General features: G+C 44.4%; 1 protein-coding gene across 1 annotated transcript in view; it reads right to left on the reverse strand.

Annotated features, from left to right (window-relative positions):
* NIPAL1 (NIPA like domain containing 1) overlaps positions 1-21691 on the reverse strand; it is a 65700-nt gene extending 44009 nt beyond the window's left edge. The window contains exon 1 of the mRNA XM_029588193.1: positions 21351-21691. Coding sequence (XP_029444053.1) covers positions 21351-21399 — 49 coding nt within the window. The 5' untranslated portion in view covers positions 21400-21691. The remainder of the gene's footprint in view (positions 1-21350) is intronic.
* Positions 21692-22065: the final 374 nt, after the last annotated feature.

Genomic DNA, 22065 nt, shown 5'->3' on the forward strand with positions numbered 1-22065 from the left:
CTTTTATTCCACAATTACTGTAACTTGATTCCTGCTAATGGAGGCTTCGGAGAAAGATAAAGTAAAACTTACTTCAAGTGGAGGAGACTTGAGTGTATCATCAAAGTCCAATAATTTCGGGCAAAGCCGCATGCCCCTTAGGTACGCGCGGCTTGGGCGGCGCACCAGTGTCGGCTGCGCGCCACAGTAGGGTCGGCTTTTGAGGGCCTCTTCGCCGGCTCCTCCCTGATGATGTCAGGCCCCGGAAATTCCCTGCAGCTCCGTCGGGGCAGGACAGCTCTCCTTGCCCCCGGTATCAGCTGCAGCAGGTAAATGATGAAATGTTTCCCTTTCTCCTCCTCCACCTCACCGGTCTGGCCGCAGTAGGGTCGGCTTTCGAGGGCCTCTTCATTGGCTCCTCCCTGATGACGTCAGGCCCCGGAAGTTCCCTGCAGCTCCATCAGGGCAGGACAGCTCTCCTTACCCCTGGTATCGGCTGCAGCAGGTAAATGATGAAATGTTTCCCTTTCTCCTCCTCCACCTCACCGGTCTGGCTGCAGTAGGGTTGGCTTTTGAGGGCCTGTTCGCCAGCTCCTCCCTGATGACATCAGGCCCCGGAAGTTCCCTGCAGCTCCATTGGGGCAAGACAGCTCTCCTTATCCCCGGTATCGGCTGCAGTAGGTAAAAGATGAAATGTTTCCCTTTCTCCTCCACCTCCCATTACTCTCTTTCTACACAGAAAAGGAGCGGGTGAAGAGGTAAAGAAGGAAGGTGAAGAAAGGGAAAACAGAGTTGAGAGAGTCAAAAAAATGAAAAAGAGAACCAAAATAAAATAGTCAAAATGAAGACCAAAAAATCAAAAACAAAATCCAAATAGACAAAAAATAAAGAACAAGAAAAAAATAACAAAAAGCAAGAAAGGAAAGTTAAAAGTTAAAAGGAAAAAATAATTTTGCCCCATTTACTAAAATGTTTGGCTGGTGCCCAAGTTTTCTAAATTTTTTTGCATCCCTGATAAAAAATACTCATTTCTCTGACAGCCTTACCAATCTGAGATGCTGCAACAGTAATTATTTTCCACTAATAAAGCTGTACAACAGAGTATGCTGGAGCTGCAATCCAGGCTATCTGCTATCTCTGCCACCAGAATACTGCTGTTGGATGAAGTTCAACTTTTACATCAAGTTCATGATTCACTCCTGATAAATGTAATTTGTTCACCTACAGTGAGGACTTAAAATAAAACTCTCTGCCTTACTATTGGCTTTTGCTAATGACTCATTCTCTGTAGGTGACCTATGTAGAATATTAAACTGGTTGCACCTTCTTACAAAGTTTATGTTTGAAACATTTGAACTTAAGTGCATGGAAATGCAGTCCACCCACCTGAAACATCATTAATTGTACTTTAAACATGGGGAGGACACAATTCAAAGACATTTAGCCAAGTGAAACGGCTTAGCCAGAAGCTGCCTTCCTCCACCTGGCTGCAAAGTATGTACTGGCTTTCAGACTGTGGACACTATAAGCCAGGTGTAATGATCCTGGCTGCTGTGTGGTCTTCCTGCCTGCAGGGGCCTTCAGTGGGCTGCAGTCTGAGCTATCCAGGCTTGCCTAAAAGGCACACGAAGCAGCCCTGCCATGCTTTAAAAGTATGCCTCACCCACAGCCCACTGCCTCATCATAAATTCTCCTGCTCTTTGCTGTGGTCATCACCGTGCTTGATCCTGCCTTGTTCCTGTTTGCGGCCTTTTTGTCTTGATTCCCATCTATTTGTTTCCCTAGCTCCTGTGGGGCCTTCCAGTGGTCCTGCCTGATCCTTGCCCCGTTTGTTTGTTGTCCTTGTTTCCTATGTAGTTTTCCAATGGCTCTCCTGCCTGGTCCTTGTTCATACTTCCTGTGTATCCTTCTAGTGGTTTCTCGCCTGTTTTCTGTCTTGTCTGTCCTGTCTTTCCCTGCCCTGATCTTGCCCTGTGCCTGCCTAGCCCTGTCCCGGCCTTGGTTTCTTGCATGGCTTGCCCTTGTTTTACCTTGTTCCTGCCTTTGACCCCCGCCGGTCTTGTTTGTCTGGCTCCTGCCTTACCTTGCACCCTGTTCCAGTTTTGTCCTGTATTTGTTTTCCCTGTACCTGTCTCCTTGCCTCCCTTGGTTCCTGCCCTGCCATTCCTCCACAGTGGACTGATTTCTCATTCCTGACTTTTGACGCTGCTTCTCTTGCTGCCTGCTCTGACCTTAGCCTGTCTTGTTTCTACTTGAACTCTGCCAGTCCTGACCACAGCCTGCCTTTGTCTCTGCCTGCCCTGACTTCAGCCTGCCTTGACTCTGTCCAAATCATTGCCCCAAGTGTCCTGTCAGCAAAGTCCTGCTGGCCACCAGAACCTGCAAGCTCAACCTAAAGGGGAGGTGGCCGGTCAGGCAGAAGATCCTGCAGTGCCCAGCTCTTGTGTCCTGTACTGCTCCTGCAGGGTATTACCCTTAACCGGCCTGCACGCCTGTGACACCAGGTTAAAAAATCGCAAGTATATTTAGGTTGGGGGGAGTAAAACGGCGCATGTACTTGCACGTTTAACTCCTCTAACTTATGCCCACCCTCCTCCTTCTCTCCCCTTCCTTCCCCTCTTTCCACCTCCTGTCTAGTCTTCCTGCTGCTAGTGGAGCCTGAGAAACCCCACAAGACTTTCTACACCTATTGCTCCTCTTTTATCTTCCTCTGGTGGTATTTAGGAAACCCCGGAAGTCTTTCTGTTTGCTGCTGCTATAATGCTGTTTGTGCTATCCCTGGCCCCGAATTGCCTGGGGTCTTTCTGCATCAACTTCAGTGGTGTGCCAGCCTGTCCCTCTGCTCTGCTATGTGTGTAAATGCAAAGACGCACAGCGATGCTTACCTTGGTTTGAAGTTGTGGGTGTGGAATGTGGTCGCACAGAGGATTTGTGGGGTGTGCTTGGGGGGGGGTTGTGGGGGCACTGGGGTGGGTGTTGATGGTGTGCGGTTGTGGGAATGTCAGTGAGGGTGAAGGTGTATGAGTAGTGATGGATGGTGGTGGTGTCAGTGTGAAAGCCGAGTAAGTGATGTGGGTTGGAGCGTAGGGTGAGCGGGTGTGCAGGGCGAGTGTTACGACTGGGTTTGTGATTGTGGTGTAGGTGGTATGGAGTGTCGGAGTGTAAGGGATGAATGTTACATGATTTGCAGTGGTGTGAGTGGCTGTGAGAAGATATGTTTTTGTGATGTGAGGGAGTGAGTGGCTAGGGGAGTTGAGTGTTGTGGCTGGGTTTGCAGGAATGTACAGGAGGAAGTGTGGGGGGGGGGCATGTATGAATGATATGAGAGAATGAGAAGGTGGTGCAAAGTAATGGGTGGGGGAGAAGGGGCAAGTATTATGACAGGGTTTCCAGCAGTGTGTGTGGTGTGCAGAGGGCTGTGGGTGGGGATGTGTGTGAGCATATGTTTCTGTGGTATGAGGGGACTGAGTTGCTGGGGTGGGGCAGTAGGTATGCAGAGGAGGGGCAGGGTGTTGCAACAGGGTTTGCAGTGGTGTGCATGGTTGTATGGAGGTGGTTGTAAGTGGTGGTGGTGGTTGTGCTGTGAGGGGGTGAGTGGCCAAGAGTGAGTAGGTATGCAGGGGGATTGAGTGTTGCAACTGGGTTTGCAGGAATGTGCAGGTGGAGGTGTGTGGTGGTAGTAGTGTAAATGGTTTGAGGGGTTGAGTAGTGGTGTAAAAGGGAAAGTGAGTGAGTGGGGGGCGATGTGCATGGTGTAGGTGACTGATTGGGGGGGTGTGCGCAATGATATGTTTTTGTGTTGTGAGATCCCCCTGACAGATCTACTGTGTCCTTCCCCCTCTGCAACGTCATCAGTGCGCCAAGGATCAAAAGCACGGTCGTGGGGCTGAAGGCGTTGCGTGCCGAAGGAGCGCAACTAAGGGGCATGCCCCTTAGTGTGCCCCTTTGTGCTGCACCTATCACGAAGAATACCTTGACAACTAATCAGCATATTTCCACCTTCTGTTTAATAATGACTGGGATTTACATATCCGGATTCTACGATACTGTGAATAACAAACTGTGAGTAAATATCATGGAAAATAAACATATCAACACCATTATAAGTCAAAATAGACTAAAACCCAAGAACTTACAATGGAAAACAGCCAATAGACCAAGAATGCTCATTCCCTTACCAATAGCCTCCAATTCACAGATTATAAGACTATCGGTGCTTTCAATGATATTAATCAATGCTCAGTCATTAGTAAAAAAGATGCCTGTCTTTACTGATCTCCTGTTAGATAACAAACCGGACATTTGCGGAGTAACAGAGAGATGATTTAAAAGCTCGGACAGTGTACCGATGAATCAATTACCAAAAAGCCTTTATGACATTTTTTCCATTCCCAGAACCAATAGAAGGGGTGGGGGTCTATTGCTCATGGTTAAAAAAAAATACAATCTAATGTTCCAAACCATAAATTCTGCCCCACACTATGAGATTGGCTTTCTTCAATCTAAATACTTACAAATTTGCTTGTTATATGCCCCTCCAGGTCTCCTAGAGCATAACACCTTGACCCTAATTGAATTTATTATAGATAATATATGTATGGATCTCCCCGCTATTACTCTGGGTGACTTTTTGCATGTTGATACCTCACCCCTGTCCTCCAGTTGCGAAACCCTTCTAATCACCATGCATGCTATAGGCTTCAGACAAATTGTGGAACATCCAACCCACAAAGCAGGTCACACCCTGGACCTAATCTTTGTTAATTCCTTTTTTGAAAGCGTAGACCCACCTACATGCTTACCTAGCCCTTGGTCAGACCATATATTGATCACTACACATCTCACCTTAAATAAACCGAAATGTAAGTCACCAACGCGTAACACAATGATTGAATATAGAAAACCCTGTCAGGGAGCTGACTTAATAGAACTTTTACCAGAAGCTCTTAAAAATCTGGATCTGACTGATACTGATTCCGTTGTTGCATCATCGAATTCAATTACCAATGACCTAGCTAATATCTGTTGCCCCAGAGTTAAAAAAGAGATAAAGCCCTCCTATAAATACAGAGCCCCATGGTACACTTCAGACCTTAAAATGATTAAGCGCTCCCTTAGAAACGCAGAAAGAAAATGGCGAAAAACCCCAACCCCTACTACACTAGGCAGCTACAGGGCTACGCTTTGTAAATATAGAACTAAATGAGATTACTTTTCTAAAATAAATCATGACAATCAATTTATCCCGAGTGTTATTCTGCTATATAACTGATCTAACTAAATCTCCTCCAAATTCAACACTTCAAGAACATGCAGAAACTAAATGCAACAAGCTTGCACAATTTTTCAGAGATAAAATTCATAATTTAATAAAAAAAAATTCACATAGCTAAGACACAAAATTACACTGCCAACAAACCCAGAAATAATATGGTCCACTTTTGATAATGTATCATCCACTGAAATTGAGACCCTCATTAGAAAAATGAACCCTGCTGTGCCGCCCACCCCATTGATGCAATCCCCATCAAATCTCTAAAGTTAGTTCCTAACATAATTGCTAAACCACTGGCCCACATCATTAACACCTCCTTAAACCAAGGAACATTCCCAGATAATATAAAATGTGCAGTAGTTAAGCCCATTCAAAAAAACCCCCCACTTAAATTTATCAGATCCAGCCAGCTTTAGGCCAATCTCCAATCTACCATTCCTGGCTAAACTACTGGAAAAAGTGGTCAATCATCAACTTTCGGAACATCTAGAAAACCATAACATATTACCATATTTTTCGCTCCATAAGATGCACTTTTTTTTCCCCAAAAGTGGGGGGAAAATGTCTGAGCATCTTATAGAGCGAATATAAAAGAAAACAAACAACTAACTAAATCCCTCCACCCTCCTGACCCCCCCAAGACTTGCCAAAAGTCCCTGGTGGTCCAGCGGGGCTCTGGGAGCGATCTCCTGCACTTGGGCCGTCGGCTGCCAGTAATCAAAATGGTGCCAATGGCCCTTTGCCCTTACTATGTCACAGGAGCTACCGGTGTCATTGGTTGGCCCCTGTCACATGGTAAGAGCAATGGACGGCCCATGCCGTGGGGATATGTAGGGTGCCGGTGTAGGCGGATCTGGTGGGTCTGATGGGGGTTTGGAATTGTAGAGAGTTTTTTAGCCAGTGTATATTGTGGTTATGCACGGTCTTGTGTATTATTGTGAGTTTCTTATGGAGAATTCTGAAATGGATTGGGAGCCAGTGGAGGTCTTTAAGGATAGGAGTGATGTGATCGTATTTGCGAGTATTTGTGAGGATTCTGGCAGTAGCATTTTGTAGCATTTGGAGGGTTTTGAGGGTGGTGGCAGGAAGGCCAAGAAGGAGGGAGTTGCAGTAGTCAATTTTATAATATACAATATATTAGTATATTGTAAACTGATGTGATGTTTCCACGAACGTCGGTATATAAAAACAAATAAATAAATAAGTGAGTTGCTGGAGTGGGAAAGTAGGTTTGTGGGTGAGAGAAAGAGTGTTGCAACAGGGTTTGTGGTGATGTAGGTGGTTGTATGGGCATGGAAATACAGATTGCATTGTGGGGGGGTGTGTGCAGTGGGATCAGTGGCTGTAGGGAGGTCGACTGGGCATGGGAGTTTCAAGTATCTCAGCATATTCTTCTGTGGTGAGTGGATGATGTCAGTGGTATGAAGGGGTGAGTGGGTGTTCGAAAGGGTAAAGGGTGAATGGTGTTGGGTGGGGTCAGAGGTCTTGTGGATTGCATGCATTGCGGGTGTGGAGAGGATGGTCTTACTGTCTGCATCCTGACCCTTTCTTCCTCTCTCCAGCATACACTCTCTGCACTAGTCTGCTGTCTGCCCTCCCTTTTTCCTCTCTCTACTCTCTTGATTGACCACATGAGCAGCTGCTTTAGGGCTCAAGTTTCACAGGGTTGGTCTGCAGGCACTCTCACCCTGCTACTCATCCCCCTCCATACCACCACTGACTCGGGGAATGCTGTAAAGCCATTGGTTGGAGTTTGAATGTTTGTTTTGCCCGATTCTTGTCTGCCGTTTCTGCTTCTGCCGGCTCCTCACTGACTCTATGGATGTGTAAAACTGTGCAGCATGCATTTACCTCCCATCCAGCAGTCTCTGTGGTTTCTCCCGCTCAGCGTTTGTTTCTCCAGCTGGACCCACTCTCCCTCACTATTTGCTGGTCCCTGAGTGCTTTGCAGCGTGCTCATGCGCAGCTGTGCTGAAATGATTACCCAGAGCCCCTAATATTCTTATAATATACAGAGATATAGGAGAGCCTGAAAACCAAAATAGCGGGATCTAGGAGAGATGGAGTTTTTCATTTCATGTATTAAAATTTTATAGTAAGCCTGTAAAGCATATTATCCAAGCAGCTGTACAAGCAAACTTCATACATAAGGAAACCACAAAATTAAAACATACATAAACTAAAATAACCAAAGAACAGCCAAAAGCAATAAAAATATAATCAAAACACATACAAACATAATCAAAATCAATGAAAAACAATCAAAACAAAAACTGGTGAACACACAGGATGACAAAGAACTAATCAGACTAAGGGGAAGCTGCTCCCCTAAACATATTAATTAAAGATGTTATAAGCTTTGGTAAAGAACCAAGTTTTCACTGCCTTCTTAAATTAAAAAAAAAAAAAATTGATTCCGCAGATGTCAGAGGAAAGGGAGTTCCAGAGGGCTGGGGCAGAGAGCTGAAAGAAAACTCCGTAATGGAATCAAGATGAATGACTGAAAGCAGAGAAAGCTGTAAATAACCTCTTTGAGAAGCACAAAGAGTCCAAGCAGGAGAATAAGGAGCCAGAGGTTTATGAAGATATAAGGGAAAACTAAAGTGAAGCACACAGAACGTAAAACAGAGAATGTTGAAACGGATTTGGTAAGTGAAGAGTAACCAGTGTAACTGTTGTAAATCAAGAGTTGTGTGGTAGGATTTATTTAGTCCATAGATAACTCTTGCAGAAGAGTTCTAGAGCAGTTGCAAACGTTTTATCTGAGAATTTGGAACCCCTAAGAGAAGAAAATTACAACAGTTAAACTTGGAGATAAAAGTGTATGTTAACAGTTTTGAGACATGAGGTTCCAGGAAAGAATGAAGACGATGGATATATCTGAGATAAAAGAATGATTTCTGAATAATCGAAGAGATATAATCAACCATAGTAAGATGAGTGACCAGTTGTGCATCTAAGGCTGTAACAAGAATCTTACAAGGAACTGGGGTATCGCACATCATTGGGACAACTGAGGGAGTTATTGATCTACAACTAAAACAGAGAGCTTCTAGCTTAGCTGGATTAATTTGTAAATTGAATAACCAAGAACCCACATGATCCAGACAGTGATTCAGATCGGTTAGGATGATGATGGACTTAGTGTTTATAAAAGCTGTGATTTGAGTATCTTCAGCATAAAATGAAAGGTGAAAACCACAGTCTTGAATGAGAATGACTAACAGGAAAAAAAGAGATTAAACGAAAGGGGGGATAGAATACAGCCATGTGGGACACCAAAAGGCAAAGATGTTGGGCCTGATAATTGATGGTTCCATTCTACCTGGAAGGAATGATCTAGTACAGTGGTTCCCAAACCTGTCCTGGAGGACCTCCAGCCAGTCAGGTTTCTTGACAAATTTAGGTGGATTTTCTAAGAATTTCAGACTGCTCCAGACAGAAAGCTAAAGCTCTTTAGCAATCCAAACTATGCAATGCCTTTCACTCTTGAGAACAAATGGCCTTGGAAAAAATGTTTGAAGGACAACTGTTTGGTCAAGGGAAAGTGTTCATATTACCTTAAGTAGCAGAACTACCATATCGTTGAAAAACTTAGTATAAGGCAGATAAGTCATTGGGGGCCTGGAGCTCACCAACCCTGCATGCTGAAGTGACTGCCACCAAAAATACAATCTTCCAGTTCAAGTACTTCAGCTCACAAGAGTCTAGTGGCTCAAAAGAAGCCTTTATCAGCTGGGTCAAAACTACAGAGAGGTCCCATAACACAGCAGGAAGCTTGATGGGAAGCTTAAACTGCAGCAAGTGCCGCATACATCAAACAACTAAAGGCTGCACTGAGATGAGTTTACCTTCTACATGGCGGTAATAAGCACCAATTTCACCCAGATGAACCCTAACTGAACTGACCTTCAAACCAGACTCTGAGAGATATACAAGGTAATCAAGCAGATTTTGTGGGGGGCATGAAAAAGAATCTAGGGCCTTTCCCTCACACCATGCAGCAAAACTCCTCCACTTTGAACCATAGGACTTCTTCATAGAATCCTTCCTGGAATCCAGAAGAATATGAGACACATTCCCAAACAGATTCAGGGGGTGCATGGCTACCCTTTCTACATCCACACTGTGAAGGCCAGGGATCCGATGTCAGGGTGACACAACAGCCCCTAATCTTGAGTGATGAGTTCCTCAACCTGTCTGGATTCCTGATGAACATCTCCCGCAAGAGTGGAAACCAAATGTCTCAGCCAATACAAAGCTATGTGGATCATAGCTACCTGGTCTCTTCTGAGTTTCAGCAAGGTCTTTGTCACCAGAGGATTTGGATATGCATACAGAAGGCTTTGTCCTCAATCTGGGGCAAAGTCATCTGAGGCTAGTTTGTTGTGCGCCCCTCTCCTGCAGCAGAAGTTCAGCACCATTCTGTTTAGAGGAAGTGCAAACAAATCTACCATGAATGTTCCCCGACTGTGGAATATATGGTTTGCTGCTACTCTTTCCAGGATTCATTCGTGGGGGTTCCAGGACCTGACTCAGTCTGTCCACCAGAACATTCTCCTCGCCCGCTAAGTGGCTCTGAAAACCATTCTGTGGGAAATGGCCCAATGTCACATTTGGACAGTTTCCTGACACAGGAGGTATGATCCCCTACTTTCCTGCTTGTTGATATAGAGCATAGGTCCCTGATTGTTTGGAAGACGATAATTCTGTTGAACCACCGATCCCTGAAAGCCTTTAGAGCATACTACTACTACTACTTAACATTTCTATAGTAGTACTCGACATAGGCAGCACTATACAACGATACAAAAAGACAGTCCCTGCTCAATAGAGCTTACGATCTTATAAGACAAACACACAGGACAAGAAATTTGGTTAAGAGAAAAAGTTAGTCAAGACTAAAAGCAGATAATCAGGCATAAGATTTAAAAGTGGTTTCAAAAAGGTGGGTCTTTAGATGAGATTTAAACAGGGCAAGAGAAGGAGCAAGATGCACCAGTTCAGGAAGACTATTCCAAGCACACGGCGCAGCCAGATGGAAAGCACGGAGTCTGGAATTGGCAGTAGAGGAGAAAGGCACAGATAGGCATGATTTATCCGATGGGTGGAGTACACAAGAAGGAATGTAGAGAGAGAGAGAGAGAAGACAGGAGAGGTAGTGAGGTCGTGCAGAGTGAAGGCATTTCTAGGTGAGAAAGGGGAGCTTTAACTGTATGTGGGAGCGGATAGGGAGCCAATACAGTGATTTCCGAAGAGAGGTTATGTGAGCATAGCGACTTTGGTGAAAGATAAATTGCACAGATGAATTTAGGACAGATTGCAGTGGAGAGAGATGGCTTGCCGGGAAACCTGTGAGAAGCAGATTGTGATAGTGTAACGGGAGGAGATGAGAGAGTGAATAAGGGTTCTGGTAGTGTGTTCAGAAAGGAAAGATTTTGGCAATGTTATAAAGAAAGAAACATGTTTTAGCAGTGTTTTAGATGCAGGGGAGAGAGAGGAGTCGACGAGGACTCCAAGGTTATGAGTTGATGGGACAGGGACGACGACTGTGTTATCCACAGAAACAGAGAAAGGAGGAAGAGGGGAGGTGGACTTAGGGGGAAAGATAAGGAATGCTGTCTTGGCCATGATGCATTTAAAGTGGCAGCGGGAAATCCAGGCAGCAATGTCAGACAGGCAGGCCGAGATCTTGGATTGGATTTCAGGTGAAATTTCTGGTGTACATAGGTAAAATCGTATTGAAAGCCATGAGAGGAAATCAGAGCACCAAGAAAATTAGTATATAGTGGGAAGAGAAGAGAGCCCAGGACAAAGCCCTGAGGCACATCAATTGATAGCGGAAAAGCAGAAGAGGAGGAACCACCAGAGGAAATGCTAAAAGTGCGATGGGAGAGATAAGAAGAGAACCAAGGCAGGACAGAGTCCGAAATCCAAGCGAGGACAGAGTATCAAAGAGTAGGTTATGATCAACAGGTCAAGGAGGATAAGGACAGAATAATGACCTTTGGCTTTAGCCATTAACAGGTCATTGGAAACTTTGACAAGGGCTGTTTCAGTTGAATGTAGAGGGCGAAAATCAGACTGGAATGGATGAAGAACGGCTTGAGATGTAAGAAAGTCAATACAGCAGCAGTGAACAACGCATTTGAGTAGTTTGGAGATAAGAGAGAAGGGATATGGTATGATAGTTGGCAGGACAGGTAGGATCCAGTGAGGGTTTTTTAAGGAGTAGTATGATTACAGCAGATTTGGAAACAGCAGAAACAGTAGTAGAGGAGCGTGATAGATTGAGGATGTGACAGTTAGAAGGGATGACTGCAGTGGAGATGGAGCTGAGGAATCTGGTCAAGACAGGGTCAAAGGAACAAATAGTGAATGTGGCGGAAGAGAGAAGACAAGCAAGCAGTTTCCTTCACTTGGACTTCAGGAAAGGAGGAGAGAGTGGCAGAGGCTAGGGGAAAGGTAGAGGAAAGAAGTGGGGGGAGAGGCAGGTAATGGTGAAATAGTTGAGAACTCAAGACTAATTTTGTGAATCTTGTCATGGAAGTAGTTAGCCATAATCTGGGCAGAGAGTAAAGATGAGGAGAGGGAAGTTTGAGAAGGGAATTGAGAGTGGCAAAGAGATGGCGAGGGTTGGATGTAAGAGTTTGTCAGATGGGCATAGTAATGTTGTTTGGCAAGTGAAATAGCATACTGGAAAGTGGTCAGCATGAATTTGAAGTTTATGAAGTCAGCATGGGCATGGGATTTTAGCCAGAGACATTCTGCAGAGCGGGCGCAGGAATGTAGGTAGCGAATTCTAGGGGTGAGCCAAGGCTGGGGTTTAGTGCACCTTAAAGGATGGGTAAGAAGAGGGGCAAAAGTGTCTATGGCTGAAGAGAGTATAGTATTATAGTATAGAAAGGCTTTAGAACATACTGTACTGCCCTTAGCTCGAGGAAATGTTTCTGATGTGCAGACCAGAGGGTGCAGAGCCCCTCTATATGAGCTCCTCGGCTCAGATTGGATGCATTCATGGTTGGACAATTTCTACTGAAGAAATTTAGAAGGGAATTCCCTTGGCCAGATTGAAATGAATCAGCCACTAGGACAGAGAATCCATCAGAGGTTTGATGTTGTGGATGCTATCTTGGAGATCCTGAGTGGCTTCATTCCACTGAGATCTTAGGGTCCAATTGCCTCTAAGTTTATTTGTTTTTTTGTTGGCCATGTGGAGCATCAGTATCCGTGCATTGAGGTGACATCGGTCAAGTTTTTGCTTCAATATTGAGTCATTTGATTTTGTCTTGTTGATTTTTTTGCCCGATGCCCAGAATGCAGAGAAGGCCAGTTTCAAAAGGAGTAAGAGTCTATGGCCAAGATGCTTCACATCCCCCAAGGATATCATGACAGTGCTTGTCCATGAGATCCTTCAGGAGACTCAGAAGAGAATGTGGGAGTCCCTCTCTTTGTGGATCTTATTGTAAACAAGAAGGCAGATGCAATGTATCCTGTCCAGCAGGTTCCCAGTCAGCTACAGCACCACTCAGTGGTGGTCGAATCCACCTTCAAGAAGGCCAAGAGGTCTAGAATCCATTCCTTGGTGCCTCTGGGGAGAGATTCACTTATCCTTGACTTTCTTGATAGGAAGGTTTATCAGGGGCCTTATCAACTCTTCATGTGCCAATACATGCAAGACATTTTGAAGGATGTCAGGGGATTGTCAGAACAGTTTCTTCATGAACAGTGTCATCCTAGGGTTGCTAGTGAACAAGTGGATAGAGTATGGAAAACATATGATCCACTCAATCTTTGATATTTTTGAGACAGCACTGAGAATGACTCCAGTGGGTATTGGCACTTTTACACTTGCCTGGCTTCATGCCGTGGACCTATGACAGGATGTCCAGGATAGGCTTGCTGACATGCCACAGTGGGGAGAATCCTTTGGAGATTTGGTCAAGTGGTGCCCAAATGAAAGACCAATGTGCAACAGTTCAGATCTTCTCCATTGCCACTGCCACTCCAGACCCACCCTACTCATCCTGAGATACCTGAGTAGGGCATCAAGGAGGCATTTCTATCCTCAGAGGAAATGTTTCCTTCTGCCTCCTCATCTCCTTCAGAAACTGAGACCTTGCTCTCATCCCAGATTGCAGAGGGCCCAGAAGCCAAAGCCAACATGTCAGCCAAAACCTAGGATGGGGTTTTGACTGGATTGAGGAGAACATAACCAGAATCCCAGTATCTATACTGGAGAACCTATCGGTCAGGGGGATGCTGAGAGGTTACATAAACCATTGGCCCACAGTAATCTCAGACACTTAGGTTCTCAGAATAATCCAAAGAGGATACAGATTATAACTATTGGAGAGCCCTCCAAATTGTCTACTGAAAAGATCTCGGGCATCTTCTCATCTTTAGGTACTGCTACAAAAGGAGCTCTCTTCCCTCTTAGTGACCAATGTGGTTGAACCTATTCCACCAAGGGAAAGAGGGTGAAGACTGTACTTTAAGTATTTCCTGATCACAAATCATATTGGGGGTGGGGGACAACACTTCCCCATCTGAAACCTGAGGGCTTTGAACAAATACCTGGTAAGGGAAAAGTTTGAAATGGCTTTCCTTGGCACATTGATTCCCTTTCTAGAAAAAAGGAACTGGATATGCTCTCTAGATCTAAAGAATGTTCAATAGAGAGATTTCCATCTCACAGGAAATATTTCAGATTCATAATAGGGAAACATCACCTCCAATATTGTGTGTTGACCTTTGGCCTGGCCTCAACACACTGTGTTGTCACAAAATGCCTTGCTGTGATGGCTGCACATGTATGCAAATTAGGAGTACACATATTTCCCTACCTGGATGATTGGCTAGTCAAGAGCACATCTAAAGGAGGTGCTACAAAATCAGTGACCAAAACCATTTGGGTGTTGGCATTGCTAATGTTCGTCATCAGTTATCCCAAGTCCCAAATGAACTCATCCTCTCAATTGGAATTTATAGGAGCTCTGCATGATATAACTCAGGCAAAAATTCTTCTATCATTAGAAAGGATTGACACGTAGTTATCCTCTGCAAAGCAAATAGCAATACGTCAGCAGACATCAATATGGGACCTGATGAGGATGTTGGGTCTCATGTTTTAAACACTGTACATTACCTCTACTGTACATTACTTCTAATTCCACAAGAGAAGCAGCTCTTGTGGAATTAAGAAAATTCATACTGCAACAGTTGAGACAGAGAAAAAGCATGCTCTGTAGGCTCCATAGGAAAGATAAGTCTGAAGGGGTCTCGCATGGGAAGAAGTGACATAGATCGGGTTGCACAAGTCCGCTTCTAGAATCTTTGAAGTAAAACTTATGTGCCAGGTTCCATCTGATGATGTCACCCATGGGTGAGGACTGCTATCCTGCTTGTCCTTAGTACATGCACTGCTCTCACATTTTCTGACATTGAGTCCGGTTGCAAGAGAACAACAACACTGCAAAAAGGAATATGCATGCTCTTCGAAAATGGTTAATAATTTACATTCTAATATTAAGTCATGTATGACTTTTTAGCAGTTGAAGTCACAAGATATATTTATTATAAAGTTGGCATTCTATCTGCTCTATGTCCTTCATCCATTTACTTGGGCAGTACATTTCCTTTAAAGGAAAATTGTACCCTTAGCATACCCTGAAAGTTTTGAAAAATATGCCTGTATCCTCACCTCTATTAACATATACTAAAAACAGGTAATCATTTATTTGTATTTTTCCATTTATTTATGTAAAATCCATGCTATTTTTAATAAATGTTCTGGATGGCTATATACTTGTTGAATAAATAGAAAAAGAATGAAAAAGCAGGATTCCCAGATTGCTTTCAGAGTTATCCACTTTAATAACAGCAGAAGCAACAGATACTGAAAAAAGTAATTCTCATTATAATAAATTGATTACACATCAACAGGTCCACCTTACCAAAATTCACCACCAGTTGTAGTCTTGCAGGCTTACAACTATGGTTGGACAGAATTGTTTTTCTGCAGGTTTCCAGGTCTACATCGGTTAAAAAAAAAAAAAGAAAAGCACTAGGGCCCAGATTTAAGTTTTGGTCCAAAATAAAGGCAGAAAGTGGGCAAAAGAGCCTTTAAGTCAGTTTGCTTCCACAGCTTTCAGGAGCATGACTTTCGCTCCAAAGATTTAAAATCCTGCAATTTCTGGAGAGGAAAAAAAGTATGCAAGCAAAAGCTGGTGAAGGAAATCCTGAGGCACGACTGCCAGATTTTTTAAATTTGGAGCTTTAGGAAAAACACTTCATGCTGTAGGAGATTAAATCCTCAGGCACACACACACACAGTGTTAGTTTAAAGCCCTGCACAGAAACTGACTTTCAGTCTTTCGGTACGGTTTTTTTTTTTTTTGCTCTACTTATTTATTTATTTATTTATTTGAAGAGTTTTATATACCGTTATTCGGAAAGCCATCATAACAGTTTACAAAGTGAACAGAATTTTTTTTTTTTTTAACATGGATGATTTGAGATATCATAACATTGTAATTACAGTAATAAACATAACCAAATAAGTCTCTGAAGAAATAAGGTTGAAAGTGTAGGGAGGTGAAATTCAAATTTATGAACATAAAAAGTGTACTGGATGCTGAATTCAGTAACATCAGGACATTCCATCTATGCCAAACAGGAATCTTAAATAGAGTACACTTTTTAAACACACTCAAAAAAAAAATACATTTTCATCAGGGACCCAATTTTATCATTGCCCTGACAAACCACGGTAAAAAGTGAAAAGCTGCCTGGCCTCTCATGAGCTGCCGGCATCAAACTGTGAGACTGAAGCCATCCAAGGGAGGACACAGACGTAGTAGGCAGGTGCCACCCTTCTCTTTCTGGACAGAAGAAGAGGAGGAGGCCTAGGGATTGATCTTCAGCGGGAAGGAGATAAATAGAAACTTGTGAAAAATGTCCCCTTCCCCAGCAGGGACCCATGATAAAACTGCGTGCCTGATCATAATATAATTATAGTTAGGTATTTGGGACATGCTATTAACATAACTGCTCACACCCAGGATGTCTGTTGTCTCCACCCCTGGATGTGTACGTGGATTTTATAACATGGCACAACTCTTGTGCCTACTTGCTCTAGGCGCTAACTGGTTCAACAAGCAATCTCTTTCCTATTAGTTAACTACCATTAATAAAAGAGCTATGCGCTATATACCGTGCACACCTCAAAAATATCCCTAGCAAGCAGCAGACCTTGCATCAATTAGAAATTCTGTCACTGTCTGGTAAATTCTTTTAAGCTGCTCCCTTTTGCAGGGTGACCTGTGTCTCTGGGAGTGAGCCATGTGTACAGCAGTGCCACGCGTGACCTCCCACAGAATGTCATTGGATTGATTCATGCTTATGCATGATGCTATTTATGCCATCACAATTAATATGCACCCATAGGATTAAATGAGTCTAAGGTCATTTATCACTTTTTACTAACAAGACTACACCCAGAGGGGCAGGGACATGGGGGACAACCATGGTTAAAAAAAATAATCATGTAATAGTGTCACTTGGTATGTGCTTTTACTTGTTGTGTGCACTTTTGAAACAGTGATAGTACATGGAGAGTGCAGGTGTCCTCTAAAGTCAGGGCCCAGACTGGATGCATAGAACCTGTACGTTTTCCATCACAGTCCTGTCCAGGAAGAGAGGAAGAAGAGCTGCTGTGAGAGAGGAGAATCTGTTTTTCCTCCTTCCCCATACAGTAGCAGTTGGGGCCATATTCTTCTTTCCATTCTCCCCAGCAGTAGTCGTTAGTCCCGCTCTGCTTCCTCCCACTCTCTTTTCCCAGTAGCACCGGTGGCAATAAGGCAGGGGCACACACACGCAGACTACAGGACAGATCAGGCTCAGCTAGTCTGTCCAATTTTCTTTCCTTTCATGGTCAACTCTGGCATTTTCTTCACTTCTTTACAATTAAGAATCTCATGCTATCTTGATTTCTGTTATTGTTTTGACCTCAAGTCCTCGTGATTGCTCCACCCGCCACTCCCTGTATGCTTTCTGTCCAGTAAAGAGGTGCAGGAGGGAGTGCCGCTTACTCAGGTCCCATGCTGTTGGTCTGCAGCCATGGCCCAGCCAAACAAATGAAAAGGGGCTAGGGAGTAGGAGAAGAGAAACCTGAGAGGGAAAATAGAGAGAAACCTCTGAAACTGGGGAGGAAAAGAGAGGATCCTGACACACGAAGTGAAGAGAATACCTCCACTCTTTTCATTTTGATCTCTATTTGAAGCACACAGTATAGTACACTGAGTGAACTTTAGCAGGTTTGATAAACTGAAGTGTTGGATAACCTAATCTAAACCACCTTTATGAAGAAATCATTTGCTTTGATGCAGTCAAAATCTTCTGTAGCAAATCCCTGCTGAGGGGACACTGTCAGTATTGGGCCAGATAGGAAGCAGTGAACTTTCCTACCATATGCAGACTGCAAGGGCAGCGACTCAACAACAGTTGCATTACAGTTATAAGAGAGTCTCCGTCACAGTTTCCAAGAAAGGCATTTTGGGCATTTTGGTCTTTTTTTCTGCAGTCATTTACTATGTTTACTATGATCCAGCAAAGGATTACCCATTGTGGTTTACAGCATCATAAAATGCATAATCAAATGCATAGCAAATATATATATAATACAAATTAACACCTTCAAAATGAATAATAAAAACATTACAAAATTAATAAAGAAATCTGTTTAAAAAAAAAATGTTTCAAGTACTCTTTTAATTGCAAGAATCCTGCCACAAAAGTAAATGTTAAAAACATATTACTGTACCAGGCAGGGTCAGATTTAAGAGGACAACTCCCCCTAGGCAGAGGATTCCCTTCTCCATGGAAAGCAGAGAGCAGCAGGGAGAATCCAGGTTTTTGGGTACCTTGAGAATTTGGCACCCAAGGCACGTGGCTAGGCTACCTATCCCTAAATTGCTTTTGACACTGTTGATCACCACCTACTCCTTGATACTCTGTCCTCCATTGGATTCCGGGACTCTGTCCTGTCTTGGTTCTCTTCCTACCTCTCCCCTCATGCTTTTAGCATTCCCTCTGGTGGTTCCTCCTCTACTGTCATTCCACTATCAAGTAATGTGCCTCAGGGCTCCGTCCTGGGCCTTCTTCTCTTCTCACTATATACTAATTCCCTTGGTGCTCTGATTTCCTCTCATGGCTTTCAATACTATTTTTATGCTGATGACTCCCAGATCTACCTATGTACACCAGAAATTTCACCAGAAATCCAATCCCGGATCTCTGCCTGCCTGCCTGTCTGACATTGCTGAGAAGGACCTGCGAACACCAGGAAATCTTTATTCTGCAGAAACCATCATAAAAAGCTACTTGCAGTATTGGATCGGTTTCCGGTTTGTTTCTTTGGACTGTCTGACATTGCTGCCTGGATGTCCCGCCCCAATCTTAAACTTAACATGGCCAAGACAGAGCTCCTTATCTTTCCCCCCAAGCCCACCTCTCCTCCTCCTCCTTTCTCTGTTTCTGTGGATAACATGGTCATCCCTGTCCCATCAGCTCGTAACCTTGGAGTCATCTTCGACTCCTCTCTCTCCATCTCTACACATTTCCAAAACACTGCTAAAACATGTCATTTCTTTCTTTATAACATTGCCAAAATCCATCCTTTCCTTTCTGAACACACTACCAGAACCCTTATCCACTCTCTCATCTCCTCCTGCATAGACTACTGCAACCTGCTCCTCGCTGATCTCCCGATAAGCCATCTCTCTCCACTGCTGTCCTAAATTCAGCTGTGCGACTTATCTTTCGCCAAAGTCCCTATACTTACATAACCCCTCTTCTGAAATCATTGCATTGACTCCTTATCCACTCCTGCATACAGTTCAAGCTCCTCTTTCTCACCTACAAATGCCTTCACTCTGCAGCACCTCCCTACCTCTTCTCTCTTATCTCTCTACACCCGTCCTCATGCACTCTGCTCGTCCGATAAGTCACTCCTATCCGTGCCCTTCTCCATTACTGCAATTCAGACTCCATGTTTTCCACCTGGCTGTGTCATATGCTTGGAACAGTCTTCCTGAACTGGTGTGTCATACTCCCTCTCTTGCCATGTTTAAATCCCATCTAAAGACCCACCTTTTTGAAACCGCTTTTAAATCTCATGCCTGATTGTCTGCTTTTAGTCTTGACTAACTTTCTTTTCTTTTAACCAAGTCTCTTGTCCTGTATGTTTGTCTTATTAGATTGTAAACTCTATTGAGCAGGGGCTGTCTCTTTGTATATTTGTTCAGCGCTGCGTATGTGAGACCTGAGAGCACATGCCAGCTCACAGGCCCCACTCCGCTTCTATCTTTGACTGCTGCTTCCCCTCCCCTCCCCCCAAGGAAGTGTGGCATGCCCAAGATGAGAAAAGTGATTGGGGCGGTGAGGAAGCAGAGGCTTAGGGTTAGAGATAAAGAAGAGAGAGTAAATTTCTTGGTATATATCAGGAAACAGAAAATTGTCGATCTGGGTCTGACTGAGCACTCTCTGTGTCCCTGTTTGCCATTGCGGAGCATTCATAAGCCACCTATGGGAGGGAGGAATGGAGGGAAGGGGTGAAGAATGTAAGAGGATTGAGAGAGTTGTGGGGAGAGGCCGGGAGGGAAGAAATGCACTTACAATGTACTCTTGCGGCTGCTCCTCTCCTCCCCTCACCAAAACAAGATATTATTGGAGGGGAAGCAGAAGTAGGACTATATGGTGAGTACTTTTCAATCTCTGGAAAGTCCTGGAAGAATTTTTCAAACCCTGTTTACAGAAAAATCTGAATTTTTCTGATAAAACAGGATTTTTGCTTTGGGTTGGCTAAGATTTCTGTAGCTTGCTAAAGTAGGACATGTGGAAAAAGTTAAATACAAATAAATAATATGGATTTTAGCCTGCTTTTTCAAATAATGCTCGTTGCCTTACACCTTTATTAGTATTCAGGTATAATAACTCCTTGTACTTGAGGCAATGAGAGAGAATGTGACTTGCCCAAGATCCCAGGAAATATCAGTGAACAAAAATGGGATTTGAACCCTGGTTCTTAGCCACTTGCTATAACAACTAGCCACTCTCTTGTGATATGAGGTAGGAAAGGGGGTATCCAAATCAGAATCTCCCTTCTTCAGACTTCTCTAAGAACTTCCTCTGCCCCTGGGACCCATCTAACAGCACGATGTTTGCCTTAACCTGGCCAACAAATGAAAAAAAAAAATCTACATATAACTATATACATGGCACATCATAAAAGCAAAATTTCATCTAAATTACAAAACATGTTGATCGATTCCTTTCTTTGTATGTCAGATTTAAAAGACAAGAGCTTGGCGGTCTCCCTAAGCTCCTGTACAACAGCAACTTTGAATCTTTTTTTTTTTTTTTACCTTGTCCCCTATAAAAGGCATCTTGATATGTAAGAGATTCCGGTCTTCCCCAGGACCAATACATTTACTAAACCTATGCACTAGAAAACATTCAGAATAACCGAAGTTGTATCCAGTGACTGCACTTTCTCGTTCGGCCCTTCTCTCCATGACGGAAACTGAATCATCCTCTTTCACTCCAGAAACTAACTCCCGAATCATCCTCCACTCCCTTCTGGCTACTGTGACTCAAAATGATTTCCCCCATGCTGTCGATGACATAAGCAAGCCGGGGAGAAGAGGGACGCGTGTACAGGAAAGAAACACACATTTTTTTGCTACTGTAAAGTTTGAAGGAAAACCATTCCCAGTTCACATTCAGTTAACAACGGTAATACTATCATTTTCTTTTAAACACACCCGCTCCATGGGCACGATCCCAGCCTTTTCTGTTCCTCCCTGAAAGCATGGAAGGGTGGTCCAAAAAAAAAAAAATAAAAATTAAACTCAGTCACTCGGGATCTGAAACGACCATCATAATTTAAGTTTGGGAACTTGTACTGCCTCTCGCGAAACAGAAAATAAACAAAAAAAAAATGAAAGAGGCCAGTACAGTCAGAGCCAGTCGCGGGCTCTGGCAAAGCCTACGAGAGACGAGAGGGGGGCGAAGGGCAGGGAGGGATCGCACTCACCTTTGACACAGCCCTGCTCCGCGATGGCCAGGATGACCGGCTCTGCCATGTTTCGCTTCGGATCGCAGCCCCACCTCCTCCTCCTCCTCCTCCGCCGGCGCGATGCTCAGTTACAAACTTCCAGCTCGCGTCGTCGCTGCGCTGCTGCCCCGGCGACCACTTTGCCTTCCTTTTCTGCCGTCGCACCTCCCTCCACGTGTTCTCAGATTGCCCGCTGCCGGGGGGGGGGGGGGGCGCCTGAGGGAGGGAGCGCCCGACGGCAGCAGCGATGGCCGGGGCGGCACTGCCTGCCAGCGCCACATCCGGCTCGACCTAGCGCTCCCCTTAACTTCACCGGGCGACACGGCCCGTGGGAAATGCAAATAACTGGGAGGGAGGGGGGGGGGGAGGACTTAAGCGCTCTCTCAGCACCTGGGAGGATCCTCGCCTTGCTAGGAGGCTGATGTGAAGAGTTGAACGTAAACCTCAAGCTATTTCTTTTCACTCTCGATGCCAGGGACGACTCAAGGCGATTTGCTGCCCGTGGTGAGGGATAAGAAGCGCCCCCCCCCCCCCCCCCCACCACCACCACCACCACCTCAAGGCACGACACAAATCACTGAGGAGGTCAAAGAGGAAGGTCCCCTTTGGATTCTGGCCCTTTTCATGATTCGAAATGCTGGGAAGGGATCCCAGAGAAGTGGCAGACAGAGTTTCTGTAATAATATTCCTAGGA

Source organism: Rhinatrema bivittatum, chromosome 1, assembly GCF_901001135.1.
Source record: "Rhinatrema bivittatum chromosome 1, aRhiBiv1.1, whole genome shotgun sequence".
NCBI lineage: Eukaryota > Metazoa > Chordata > Amphibia > Gymnophiona > Rhinatrematidae > Rhinatrema > Rhinatrema bivittatum.